At 48.9% G+C, this 13,704-nt stretch overlaps 1 protein-coding gene across 1 annotated transcript; it reads left to right on the top strand.

Annotated features, from left to right (window-relative positions):
- Positions 1-469: 469 nt before the first annotated feature.
- LOC119375047 (protein hunchback-like) lies at positions 470-4,931 on the top strand. Its single transcript, XM_049411134.1, is given in 3 exon segments — positions 470-913; positions 915-1,419; positions 4,035-4,931. Coding segments are annotated over 3 exon segments (1,776 nt in total). The 3' UTR covers positions 4,862-4,931.
- The last annotated feature ends 8,773 nt before the right edge of the window (positions 4,932-13,704 follow it).

Below are 13,704 nucleotides of genomic sequence, written 5' to 3'. Positions count from 1 at the left end.
TATTATTTTTCTTCTAAGTCGATAGTATACGATCATCGATCTCTTGCAATTAGTCAACCAATAAAACTTCAGTTGGGACAAGTTGGCACATAATACTGAGGCTAAGTTACAGCGCAAAAACATAAGCCACCCCACAAAGAGAAGATACGACTCTCCGTTTATATTTTTGTGCATTCTACTCGCAGTTTTGTTCGATCTTGGAACGCGTGCAGAATAATACGTACTGTTGTGTTCTCTGCTTATAGCGCTTACAAGTGTGTTTCCTGCAGCCGCTTTTCTGTCGGGGTGGCACGACCCAGACAGGCAATCACTCAGCCTTTCGTCGTGTTCCCCCAAGGCAATTTTGTATCAATTTTACCTTGAATAAAGCAAAGCAAACTAAACCAAACAAGCGTCAGCCATATTGTTACGAAACTGACAATGCATCTCCTTGCGCTCTATTCACGCAGGTCCGATGCGTGAGACCGACATGGCCGACGACCCGCGCTGCGTCGTGGCCGAAGAAGGCGGCCGAGACCGCTCGGACGCCTCGTGCGGCGAGGACAGCGACAGCGACTCGGCCCTCAACCCGCTGGCGCAGCTGCAGAGCGCGCTCCAGAAGACCGGAGCCCTCGGGTCGGCCCTCGAGGGAAGCGTCGAGGGAAGCCCGACAGGACCCGGCCAGCCGACGTCCGACGACGCGGGCGCAGGCGACGCGCCGAGCCCGTACCGTTGCCACATGTGCGCCTTCCAGGGCCGCTCCAAGGCCGAGTACGGCGGCCACATGGCGACCCACCTGGACCACAAGTGTCCCATGTGCGACTACCGGTCGCGCACCGAGGGCCGTCTCAAGAGGCACGTCAAGGACTTCCACTCGGACGACCAGTGGCAGATACTGCCGGGCGCCGACGACTGCAAGGACCGGACGTTCCGGATGCCGCCAGTGCGGTCACGTGGCCGCCAGCAAGACGGACTTCTGGGAGCACAGCAAGCTACACATCCGCACCGAGAAGCTGCTCAGCTGTCCCAAGTGCCCGTTCGTGACCGAGTACAAGCACCACCTGGAGTACCACTTGCGCAACCACTTCGGCTCGAAGCCGTTCAAGTGTCCCAAGTGCAACTACAGCTGCGTCAACAAGAGCATGCTCAACAGCCACCTCAAGTCTCACTCCAACGTGTACCAGTACCGGTGCGCCGACTGCAACTACGCCACCAAGTATTGCCACAGCCTGAAGCTGCACCTGCGAAAGTACGCCCACCGGCCGGCCGGCGTGCTCAACTCGGACGGCAGCCCCGACCTGTATCCCATGCTGGACGTGTACGGAGCCAGACGGGGTCCGCGTCGGGGACCGCGGGGATACCCGCCGATTCCTGTGCCGCCGCCACCGCCGCCGCCGCCGCCACTGCAGGAGACGACTGCGCCACCACCGGACCTGAACGGTAAACTTGCCAAGGCTAACAGTTGAAACTGAAAGTATATGTGCCTAGCTATTAGAGCTGTGCACGGGCCGTATTTCCGAGCCCGAGCCCGGCCCGGGCCCGCTGACTTTGTCGAAGGCCCGCCCGAGCCCGACGGCAAAGGGCTGCGAGCCCGCCCGGCCCGGACCGGCCCGGCTTTTTGAAGGTTCGCTGCGAAAACAAAATATCGTTTTCCGGTAATTTGGCATTTTATTGAGCATATCAAATATGATCAAACGACACACGACGAACAGTCTCTATTACACAGATTACAAATTACAAGTAGACGGCCTCATGCCAGCAACAATGGAGTTCGCTCGCCAAAGCCGTCACGTGTGTGGGGTATGCCCATGCAAGCGTCAACTTGCACGAAGGCGATCTACGTCGGGTCGCTCGTCGCTATCGCGTGCATTTTCACTCATATGAGATTTGGCCTTAAATCTAACGCGAACAGTCGCGTGGCGCCGTCACTAGCTCAGGTGGTGTTACTTCTCTGTTTGTCGGAGCGCAAGAGAGGCAGTGCTTTACCTGCTCCCCTTTTGTTTAAAGTAGCGAATGGAAAGGAAAAGCGGTAAAGGGCGGTCGCGGAAAAGGCGCTGTATGCGTGCTGGAAAACGATTCCCGCTCATTCTCTATATTTCGGGCTTGAGTCGGGCTTTGTGCCGGGCCCGAGCCCGGCCCGATAAAACTCCAAGTGGCCCGAGCCCGGCCCGGGCCCGAGGTGAAAATACGTCGGCCCGCCCGAGCCCGGCCCGCGGGCCGGGTCGGGCTCGGGCTTTCGGGCTACCCGGAGCCCGTGCACACCTCTACTAGCTATAGACATTTTTATAGGAAAGAAAAAACACCTCCCTTTTCTGGACTTCGGCACGGAAATTACAAGGGCTGACGTCAGTGACTCGGCAGTGCATTTTGGGGGGGTCACTCCTCTTTACCACAGCTCAGAGGGCATTACGGCGGTGCCCGGGGAGCCTTCAGTGAAAAGGTGTACAGGCGCGCTCACTTCGCCTCCCATGGTTACACATGTTCGAGCGTGGTAGCAGCTTCCCCGCCTTCTTTATTTCTATCACTTAATCCTTAGAGTAGGGTAGCAAACCGGATGTGCGTCTGGTTGACCTCGCCGGCTTTTCTTTGCTTCCTCCTTCCCATAGAATCATTTATAAAATAAGACCACTCGACGACACCATTAGCATCGCTTCTCAATGCAGACTGTGCTGAAGATGTCTGCAAGAACGATCGGCTTGCCAAATGAAACTGTCCAATGAATGTCCTCGAGGCTCCAGCATGGGCTCCCAATTCGGTAGAGCTGCTTGACTATAGCTATGTCTAGCTGTAGACATAGCTATAGGTTGTCATAGCTACTGTTTGTCCGTGTGTATTGCGCATAAAACAGTCATGAATGAGTACCAACTCGCCCAATTGTCAGTACTGTTGTTATAGCTATTACCTTTCTGCTGGCGTACAGTTACTGTGGCGCATCATAGCCTGTACATTTTTTTAGCGTCACCAGAAGGAAAAAAATAACTCTCCCTGGAGGCTTGCTGTGAACTATAGTTTAGTACTTGAAGCACAACGTTTTAATATGAATAGCCTGTTCCTGGAACGATGAAATTAGGTACACGTAAATGTCCCATGTTAGTGCGAAAAAGAAATTACAAATATAACGTCGTATAATGTGGTGAGTGTCTGTTAAATCGCTTACCCGCTGTCACGTGGTCGCAATTAAGCTCGGCAGACCGCCGCTGCCCGAATGACCTGGTGCGGAAGCGTTCTTACAATTAAAAGAAACCTTTCGTTGGTGGTTACCTGGCAACGCATTTGGCCGGCAACCGTTTCTCGACATGCGCAGAATTACTGACACACGCAAGGATCAAAATTACAAAGGAAATTATAGTACTGACAAAAAATCGGTGTCATTTGTGTAACCATGCCGTCGATCACGCCAGCAGAAAAAAAAAAAAAGATACTCATTTCATAGGCACACACGGATTATCAGCACTGATACCATATGTTGTCAAGTCCTGGGTAATAAAATTATTTTAGTTCTGCGCAGCTGATTTGATCAGATTACGTTGATGTCGTATATGTGTATTGTGGCAACACTTTCTCAAAAATAAAATTGCTGGACGTAGAGACCGTCTGCGCTGTATGTCTTCTCGTCCGTGTCCGGATCGACCTCTTTAAAAGTATGCACTTGTGGATTACCAGTATGCCCAAACATCCACAATGGTGAATCGAAATGCGAGTCCCTATAAACTACTTCTATTGTCGACACTATAGTCGGATACAACTTTACAAGTCCTCGCGGCATTTATTCCTCAAAGGAGGATGCACACAAGCCTGCACCAATGGGCGCGCACTCTAGACTGACGTCATGAGCCGGACAGCCAGTGATCCCGCCTTCGTAGCACACTGCCGAGTGCATGAGCGGGACTATTTCTTTAGCCGCGGAGGCGATCGGCTGCTGCGTTCTTAAGTTGTATCCGGACCTCTTAAGTTGTATGCGACTACAATTTAGTGTGGGTTCTTTTCAGTTAGTGACAATACTGGAGCTGTAGTCGTAGAATGTCTTGACCGACCGGCGCTTCAAATTTCTCCAGTGCAGGGACAGCCGCTCGTGAGCCTGATCCCGGCCGTGGCGTGCGCGCAGCAACAGCAACAACAGTTGCTTCGCGCCGCGGCACTAGCAGCTCCGGGAACCGTGCCGTGGAAGTGCAGTGTGTGCGACTTCACCACGGCCGACGAACAGCAGCTCAGCCGACACGTGCTGGGACACGCCGAGAGTCAAGACCTGTGCCGGCTGTACGGCATCAGGAGCCTACCGGGCGTCGCCCCGCCCATGCCTCCACCCCCACCCCCACCACCACCGCTTCCTCCTACAACGACGATAGCCACGCACCAGCAGCAACCGCAACTGGAAGCACAACCAGAGCGACCGGCGGTCGTCTCGTCCACGTCTAGCCACGAGACTCCACCCAGGGACGAACGCAAGGGCTCTCCACTGGACCTGAGCCGGACGCTCGCGGAGATGCCGCGAAGTCGACGCAAGGGCAGGGCCACCAAGATCGACAAACTCTGCATGCGACTCCAACAGGACGACGCCTCCCCGCCGGAAATAAAGAAGTCTCCGGCTCCGGCCGAGCCCCCGTCGCCGGCGAGCCCGGTACAAGCGCCGTCGCCCTCGGCGTTGGCGACGTCCCCGAGACGAGAGGTCTCCTCCGACCAACCAGCCGACGTCGGGAACAAGCCCCAGAAGGACTCGTTCCGCTGCGCCTACTGCGACATCGCGTTCGAGCACTGCATTATGTACACGGTGCATATGGGCTACCACGGCTACCACGATCCTTTCACGTGCAACATGTGCGGACAGCGGAGCGAAGACAAGCTAGCCTTCTTCTTGCACATCGCGCGCGCTGCGCATCTCTGAGATTCATTCCTTCCGCGCGAGACAAACACCCGACGTCTATGAAGTCGGCGCGCAAGGTTCTCATTACGGACTGCCGCCCGTAATGAGCACGTTTAAGAGTACGTAATGACCACGCGTAGAATCCACGTTTGGGCAGCAAGCATATATGCTTGCTGCCCAAACGTGCACTCAAAGAAAAAAAAAAGAGTCATTTGACTTTTTTTGTGTGTGAGTCGTGACTTGCCACGTATATTACTCTCTATAAAGAGACACGTGAGCTCTCTCTTTGGAGATCATTATACTCTCGTCGGAGAGTCGCGGGACACAAAAGAGAGTTAACGTGTCTCCTTAAAGAGAGTCATATACGTAGCAAGTCACGACTCACCGAAAAAGAGTAACACATACTCCCTTTTTTTTCTTAGAGTGTAGAGAGAGAGAGAAAGGTTTATTGATATTGTTACGGAGTAGCCCGCTTCTCCCGATCATTCTTCTTTCACTTCACCTTTCATAACAATATCTGCCCCTATGATAACAATATCATAGGTGCATAGGTCGAGCGCAGAAGCTCGCATCGCTCCTAAAACTCAGGAATAAAAGCTTGGAGACCTACATATAAAAAAATAGAGAGAAAAATGAGGGCAAAGACGTGTATAGGTTCATGCCCATATTTATATACTCAGGTCCCAACCCGATTGTTTTCCCCCAGTGCCATATTATATAGTCTGTTAGCATATTATAGTTCGGTGACCGCCCAGAAGGAGCTCGACAAGGAGCTCCAAAGCTCTGCTCTTCTCTAAGGGCCACTTTACGCTCAAGCTGCACAGGGCGGATGGCATTCCACCCGTCTATCATTGGCTGCTCAGTGTGATGGCCATCCGCCCTTCTCTCATTGGCTGACGGGTGGAAGGCCAGAGGGAGCAGCCAATGAGGGACGGGCGGAAGACCAGAGTGAGCCGCCAAGAGACACAGGCAGAAGGTCAATGAGAGACAGGGCGGACGGCCTTCCGCCCGTATCTCATTGGCTGTTCACACTGAGGAGACAATGATAGACGGGCGGAAGGCCAGAGTGAGCAGCCAATGAGAAACGGGCGGAAGGACATAAGAGTTCGTGGCGTAATGCGTTTACGAAATATATACGTGACTCTCTGCATACGAACGAGCAAACGAACCGGACCGTTTCACGGAGTACACACTGCACTGGCCGCCGGCGACCCATTAATATATTAATAACTAGTCAGGGTAAAATGTGATTTCCACGGCTCGCGTCTTCACACCCGCGGCTTCGGACGGCACCGCCTCGACGCCAGCCGCAGCGAGTCAAAATACAGAATCAAAAACCCACCACTTACACCAGCAGAGTATACAGTCATAGAATTGTAATATAAGCGATGTTCATGTACGCGTCATATTTCACAATGTAGTGCTTTGAAAAGTATAAAGATGTCATCATGTCCTGGAACCTGTGTGCGTTTCTCGCGTGCACCATGCAGACTGCCGCATCTGCACGCAGTTCTTCCCATACCCTCTTTATCATGACGCTTCAAACCCCTCGAAAATATTACATCTTATATGTGCATACATGTACGCACGCACATACAAACACATGTACGAACATACATAAAGGGTGGTATCCCCCCCGGGAAAAAAATTTCTAGCTAGCCCCCTTCTGGCTGACCAACTCTGGGCTATCCAGCAGGCCCACAATGCGGCCGAGAGGCTTGGCCTTCCGGTCCCTATATGTGGGAGCGGCCCGCTGCGTGTTGAGACACGCCCTGCAGGACCTCAATAAAGTTTACCATACCATATTATACGCTTCTAGTCATAAGTGAAAGAAAGAAGAAAAAGCTAAGTATGAATGCATTTACAATAGATAGTTTAAGTAGAGAAGTGCTTAGGACTTTAAATGCTGCGCACGAAGTGCTGCTTGCGCTCGTGTAAACAATGAACGCATTTAAAGTAACAATAAGATGAAGCAATAAATTAGTTTAGACTTATAAATTACACTCTGCAAAAACTAGTGTCGTTAATTCCACCACCATCAGTTTATTAGGAGGTGAGAAAATCAATGTCGAAAGTTTCACCGTTAAATTTTCCGCCAAATTCTCAAATGGTTGCCTCGAAGATTACAGTGTTTTCGCGCATTTCGGCCACATCGGCTCAACGAAATCACCCGAAACTTGGTATGTTAAGCACCTGGCTCCCTCAGAAGACAATATACTTAATTTTTACCGATTACGAAATACGCAGGCCTTTGTAGATGCCGTCAAAATCTATGACGTCACGGCGACGGATGCGGGAACTTCACGGTGGCGTTGCCACCCGCGTTTTCTTTTAACACGAAAGTGTTTTATGCCGGGGTCCACCAAGTACATCCGTCACGGATATGACGTTGATAAAATGGACCCCAACGGGTGAGAAAGAAAAAAACCAAGAAAAAGATACCCCGCTGGGAATCGAACCCACGACGTTGCGGCCGCGACGGCGAGCGCCCGACGCGCTACCCACTAAGCCATCTCGGAAGATGCTAGACACGGCGCGAACGCGCCTTATATCTTTCACACATTCTCTTTCGTGGCGGGCGGAGCGGGGCGGTGCCGCCGTCTGTGAGAGGTGAAAAGAAGTAATACTTCACGATCGACACTTACTAGTGCCTACTCCGAGATTGCACGCGCTATCTGAGGTCATCGTTATAGCGTCTCGATACCAGAGAGGTAGAGTCAGTAGAGTGGCCGCGCTGGCGTCGCCGAGGCACCCTTGACGCAGTTACGTTCTTTGCCTTTGGCTTCGTGTTAGCGTGCGTCGGCTCATTGGAGTAGTGCATCTTCCACGTGCACCAACGGGAATTCTCCGCCGCCAACTGCTTCAATTGCGAGAGCACCGACTAACAAAACTGCTGCAGTATGCGTTGCAGAAAGGACGCGATTTCGACGGGCGAATGTCGTGCCTTGGTGGAGCGAGAGCAGCGCCTGCGAGACAGAGGCCAGCGGGACGCACGCGTTTGCGGCTCAGGCTACGAACCTCTACCTCCCGTGTTGCTGAAGCGCAGTGCGTGTTATGTATGCATGAGCACAGGCGTCGGCTACCCATTACTAGAAAGCGCACACCGTGCCGTTTCTCTCCTTAATTGACGACGCTTTGAAGAAGTGCATACCGGGTACCAGTGTTGATTATGAGCTTGTTGATATCATCCTTACGCGGGATTCACGATTCGCTGTGTCCAAATATATGTTCACACCGTCAGCTACCACAACAGTTTAATCATGATCATGGGCGTTAGTCGTCGTGATAGAGACATGCTGTCAACATGGGTGCATCCACGTCAAACGGTGCTATAGCTGCCAAACACGAATAGACGTTGTACAAGGTCTCATATATCACTACACAATAAGCACTACTTCTGTGAAGACACGTTTCACTTTTTGCACGTTTTCTCGCTTACCAAGCGTCTTCTCGAAGCAAGCGTGGTGTTTTTGGCATCGTGGAAGAGTAATTTGCGAATACGAGAGAAAGGTCCGTTTTTCTCTTTAGTGTGTGTTTAAAAATCGCGTTTCGCACTGTGTCGTTTGCTCCTTGATCTGTGAGCGGCAAATTATATACAACAATGCGACCACGCAATGCGACTACGCAGTTTTCAAAATGCACAACTAATATCCAAAATACTTTATTTGTAACGTTATACAGAAAAGAAGGACACTCAGAGACACCGCGTACGGCGAAATTTTTTATTCACCACAGTTCCACGGGCACGGGCCTGCAGGGTCAAATGTAATGTCTGGTAAAGAATCTGTGTCACAAAATGCCAAGTTCAGAGGATGAACGTTTACATAGTAAATGCTGAACAAGCCTTGCAGCGCTAGATTGACAGTGACACGTAAAACGCCAGCAATTGTCCATGTTGATCAAACACATTTATTCTATAAGCAGACACAGGCAAGCGAAAAAACTAACACAGTACGTTAGGCGAATTAAACGGCGAGTAAAAATCCAAGACATTTGACCCTTTTCTAGCGAGGCATAAATTGCGATGTCACTTCGCCGCGGCAGGCAGCCAATGCACAAAGAAGCTTTACCGCATCGGCTGACTCCAGAAAGCTAAGCTTCGGGTAGTCCGCTGCTTTGTTCGTGACAAGAACTCTGTCTGTAGCACAAGTGAAGTGCAGCGGAGGCATCTATCGCGTGCGTATTTCTCATAACAGTTCAGTGGCTTCGGCGAAGGCGCCACCGTACGCATCTCGCAGACAGACAGCTTTCCTTCTGCTTAACTGTTTACAAATAATGTAGACTACCTGCCTATTGTATCATATTCTGCACGCGGTAGCATCAGAAGGAGCTTTGTGGTGGTCAGATGAAAAGATTTTTACATATGCGCATGCTGCATAATATGTATGTTTCATTTACGACAAAACACCGATTAAATTCTGCTCGTTGGCCCCGGTTTCAAATGGTGGCCCGACTATCGAATAAATCTAGCAGACACGCGCAATTCGGTTTATAAACCAGCCCGACGCCACTAGACAGGAAAGCAAGAGCAGAACATACTGTGCTCGCCTGACTGCCGGGATGCAACGCCGCATCCGTTCCTATTCACGTGTTTTAGAAGGAAAAGCATAGAAGGATACGTCCTCCTTCATTTCTCCGTATTGTGGCACTTTAATGCGCAACAGTACTGCCAGCATCCTTCTGTTTTGTTTCGGCGATGCGCGCCCGCATCCTCAACCAGTCGCCACTCTCGTCCGCGGGAGCGGCTGGAGTATGCGCGCTTTCACCGCCAGGGCGGCACTGCCCACACCGCGGAAACTCCAGCGCTGGTTCCCTATACATAGTTCAGTTCAGTTCACTTTCTTTTCTTATATATATATATATATATATATATATATATATATATATATATATATATATATATATATATATATATATATATATATGGGTCATTCCATGCCAACTGTCCCAACCTTGGCGCTCGATCACCTGCGATTTGCTTGAAAAAAAATTGAGGATTATGTATCTAAACAGAGAAGTTTTCCACCAAGATATTTTCTGCAAAAAAAAAAATTTTCAGTAGCGTAATGCTTCTGTGAAGTTTTTTGAAAAGCTCGAAACTATGGCTCAGAAAATAATTAATAAATTCGTTCTTTCTGAATTAGGCCGGGACACGTTTTCTTCTGTAGAACGATGATAGACTTTACACTTTAAAAATGTTTCGTCAATTTTGACGCTTCCGTGCTTTTTTATATGGGCTTAATTATGAGAAATATGGTCCATGTTGGGATTTTTTTCTGGAAAGATTACATTTAGTGAAATGGGAAATTTTGTGTTAGACGATGGTCATGAAGTTGTAAAACGCGGGAAAAATAGTTTTAGCTGCATATAACGCGAAATAATGCGTACAGCCGGCGACAAACTTTCAAAAAAGTTAGTTTTGGCCAATGTTCAGTCGTAAATTGAACATTGAGGTGGTCCTAGTAAAAATGCTCCAAACAGCGCATTTATTGGCAACGTGCATTCCCCTCAGAATGAGAAAGTTTTAATAAATTACTTTTTGTTTTAAGCCAGAAAAAAATGTTCCGTGTCAAAACGGCGGGGTCGCCGTTTTGACACGGCCGTGATTTTGAAGGTCCGCGCACTCGCCGCACGCGCAAAAAACACGCTGCACGCGCTGTGTCCGTAATCCGTACGGCAACTTGGATGACTAGACCTCCAGAACACCGACACACGGACGGCGCGTACGAACGGACCTACAAAATGGCGCGGTGATAGTGCTGCCGCCTTGCGGATCAAGGCTCAGTGCATACGCCCTCATGTCGCACACTTGCATGCGCGCTACTCATAACTGGCCGCGATTACTTCTTCCATCGTCGGCAGTATTCATACCCATGAAATTACGCTGTTAATCAGATGCATTGAAACAATGTACAGAAACAATGCACAGTCAGTGGAAGAAACGGAGGAAAAATGGGGCCAAAGTCCGTGTCTGAATGTATGGATGCCTCAAGCCTCTCGCAGCGATGTTTTTCATTTGTGCTAAGAAATTTGCTTTAACAAGTTTTACCACGTAACAGCCGTGTAATGCGGTGAAGAGTACCAATAGCGAAGAGACTATAGCGCTGCACAGTCAAGCATACTACCCAGGCCCGTAGCCAGGAGGGGGGGGGGGGGGACAAGCCCCCCCCCCCCCCTCGAAATTTTGGTGAAGTAGGGGTTTTTACTAAAAATAAAAAATAAAAATAGAGGTTTTTCTCAAATAGTCAATGTTTTCAGCAAGTGCCCCACCGAAAGAAATTCCTGCTACGGGCCTGGTACTACCTGTGGCCATTTGTTGTAGAAAAAGAAGTACACCACACTGCTTGAAGAATGGTGGAAATATACAGCGCAGACTTCTAGCGTAGGCACACGAATGAGGAAATAACACCGGACGAGCGCTGTTATTTCTTTTCTTGTGAATATGTTGCAAAAAAGAAAATTCACAGCATATCCACGGGTGAATGATGAAGAGCTTGGGCGAAGCTCCTCAAGCAATCATGGTTACACCGTGAAATCTTCAGTGGTTTCGCCCAGCAGTAATCAAAGCGATAGCCCAGTACATCATCAAAGACGTGACAAACACTGTATATATTTATACGAGAAATTTTATTAATCGTAAGTGGTAGCTAGACGTGGCTTCCGTTCCCCCTTCATTATAACGGCTTTATGGTCGGTGAAGTGATGGATCGGTGATGGGTCGAAGTGGGATGTTTGCAAAGACGAAGTAGTAGTGGGCAGTTTGCAAAGGATCGGTGATGGGTCGTAGTGGGATGTTTGCAAAGACGAAGTAGTGGGCAGTTTGCAAAGGTGGTTACGCCGGACAACGGAGACGTGACAACGTTACACTAAGAGGAGCTTCGCCCCTAAAACTACCATGTATTATTACTAACTCGCCCACCGCACATCCTTCTTTCTGCTTCAAGAACATCAATGGCCAATTAGTCCAAAGTAAGTGTTCCACAAGAAGGTGTGGATTAAAGCTAGTAAGTTGTAGTGGTGAAGGAGCAAGGCATTCGTCATTGGGACGCTTTCTTGGTGCGAAGCGTGAGCGCTGATCGCGGCCTGATGGCGCCGAGCCTGTTTGACTGTTTCTCGCTGTGCTTGCTTTTTTGCCTGCTACTCGACGTCATCCTATAAACCCCCTTCCAAAGTCAACTTTTCTTCCAATGCAGCCTTAAAGGGACACTAAAGAGAAAAGCGATTTTTCTAGCACTAGGAAATTACTCTTTCACAATGCCAAAATCACCAGGCTTGTCGTGCAAAAAGACTCTTGGTAAGCAAGAAAACGCGCAGAAACGAAATGCAGCTGGCGACGCTACATTGAAGTTTCCGCACCAATCACCCTGACGTCATAGGTTTTGAAGGCATCTATTAGGGCCTACGTAGTTCCTAGTCAGCAAAAATGGAAGTTCATTGTCCTCTGAGTGTTTCAATTACTTTGAAATCCGTGACGTCACGTGTGGAGAATTTCGTCGAGATCTTTAAAAATGAATCTTTAACCTTGATTTTCTCTTCTATTACTAAACTTATGGTGGTGAAATTAGCGACAGTAGTTTTCAGAGTATAACTGATCAGTCTAAACCGATTCGTTGTTTCACTTTAGTGTCCTTTCGAGAGAAACAATTTAATTCCTCTGTTAAGCTGTTTATTGGACAGCACCCAGTGACAATGCGCAATGGCGACAGTCAAGGCAAAAGCACGGCCTCCGAGCGCGAGCGGCGTTCAGAAGAGGACGACCCACTAGAAGCTGCTGGAGAGCGCGACCGTTAAACAGTACCAAGGCTTCGCCACACCTTATTTTCCTGATCTCAAGAGACTGACTTAGACGTGCGGGTTTTACTGGCAAGTTTCACAAGCATCTCGCAATAACTTATGCACTGCAGGAAAGGAAACAACGAAGAATCACACACAGACAGTCCTAATTCTATGCTGAATACTTATCGCACAAGACAAAAGGAGCTGTCTAGTGCAATAAATATTGTGCCCATATCACCCATGCATGATTGATACATATCACCCACGCATTAAACACATACATTATATACCCACACATTATATACACCTAGTAGTATATAAAAAAAAACGACAAAATCACTTTTGTATCTTGCAGAGAAGTGAGTGCGCTTGTGCAACACGAACAGAAAAACAAAAGGAGACACCAGAGGAGAGGCTGTCTGTTTACCACTTATACATGTGCTGAAGAAGCCAATCTCCTTATCGCCTGAGGAGGTGAACAACTGGTTGACGCACTTCACACCGTTACTGCTAATGTGATACATCTCGGACATTAATCTTTCGTTCATCACGTTGCCAGTGATTGCCCTGCTAATGACCCCTTGACGCACTGATGTTTCGTGCAGTGCGTCGCAAGGTTTGAGAATGTCTATTTTCTCTTTTTGTCTGGTGTTTTCACAGTCCAACGTACACACTTTCGAGTCTGTACAGTAATGCTATTGTCACTGGACAAAGAGATACGGGAGATTACACTTTTTTTTTTGCATGTGGAATAAATAGGCTTCTGTGTTTGACAACGTACCTAGGAAGATTTGCTTTCTACCTTAAACTTCACACACGTGCAAATGCTTCCAAGCTCATTTTAGGCTGTGTGAAAATGACGTTTATGCAACAGCAGCACACAACATACTTGAAATCGTGCTCAAGTTGTGCATGAACACATAGCAGTGCTGTTTTCATGTTTTCATAGCAGTGCTGAACATATTTCATGTTCTGAATTTTTGACACATAGAAATTTCGCGATCCTCCGAGTTCTATGAATAGAGATTTGATTGTGTATGCGCACAAATTCTACACAAATATTTTGTCTGCACAGCAGACAAGAAGTA

Source organism: Rhipicephalus sanguineus, chromosome 11 (genome assembly GCF_013339695.2).
Source record: "Rhipicephalus sanguineus isolate Rsan-2018 chromosome 11, BIME_Rsan_1.4, whole genome shotgun sequence".
Classification (NCBI taxonomy): domain Eukaryota; kingdom Metazoa; phylum Arthropoda; class Arachnida; order Ixodida; family Ixodidae; genus Rhipicephalus; species Rhipicephalus sanguineus.
The sequence above is the reverse complement of the archived record's forward strand: the minus strand, read 5'-3'. Positions and strand labels throughout refer to the sequence as shown.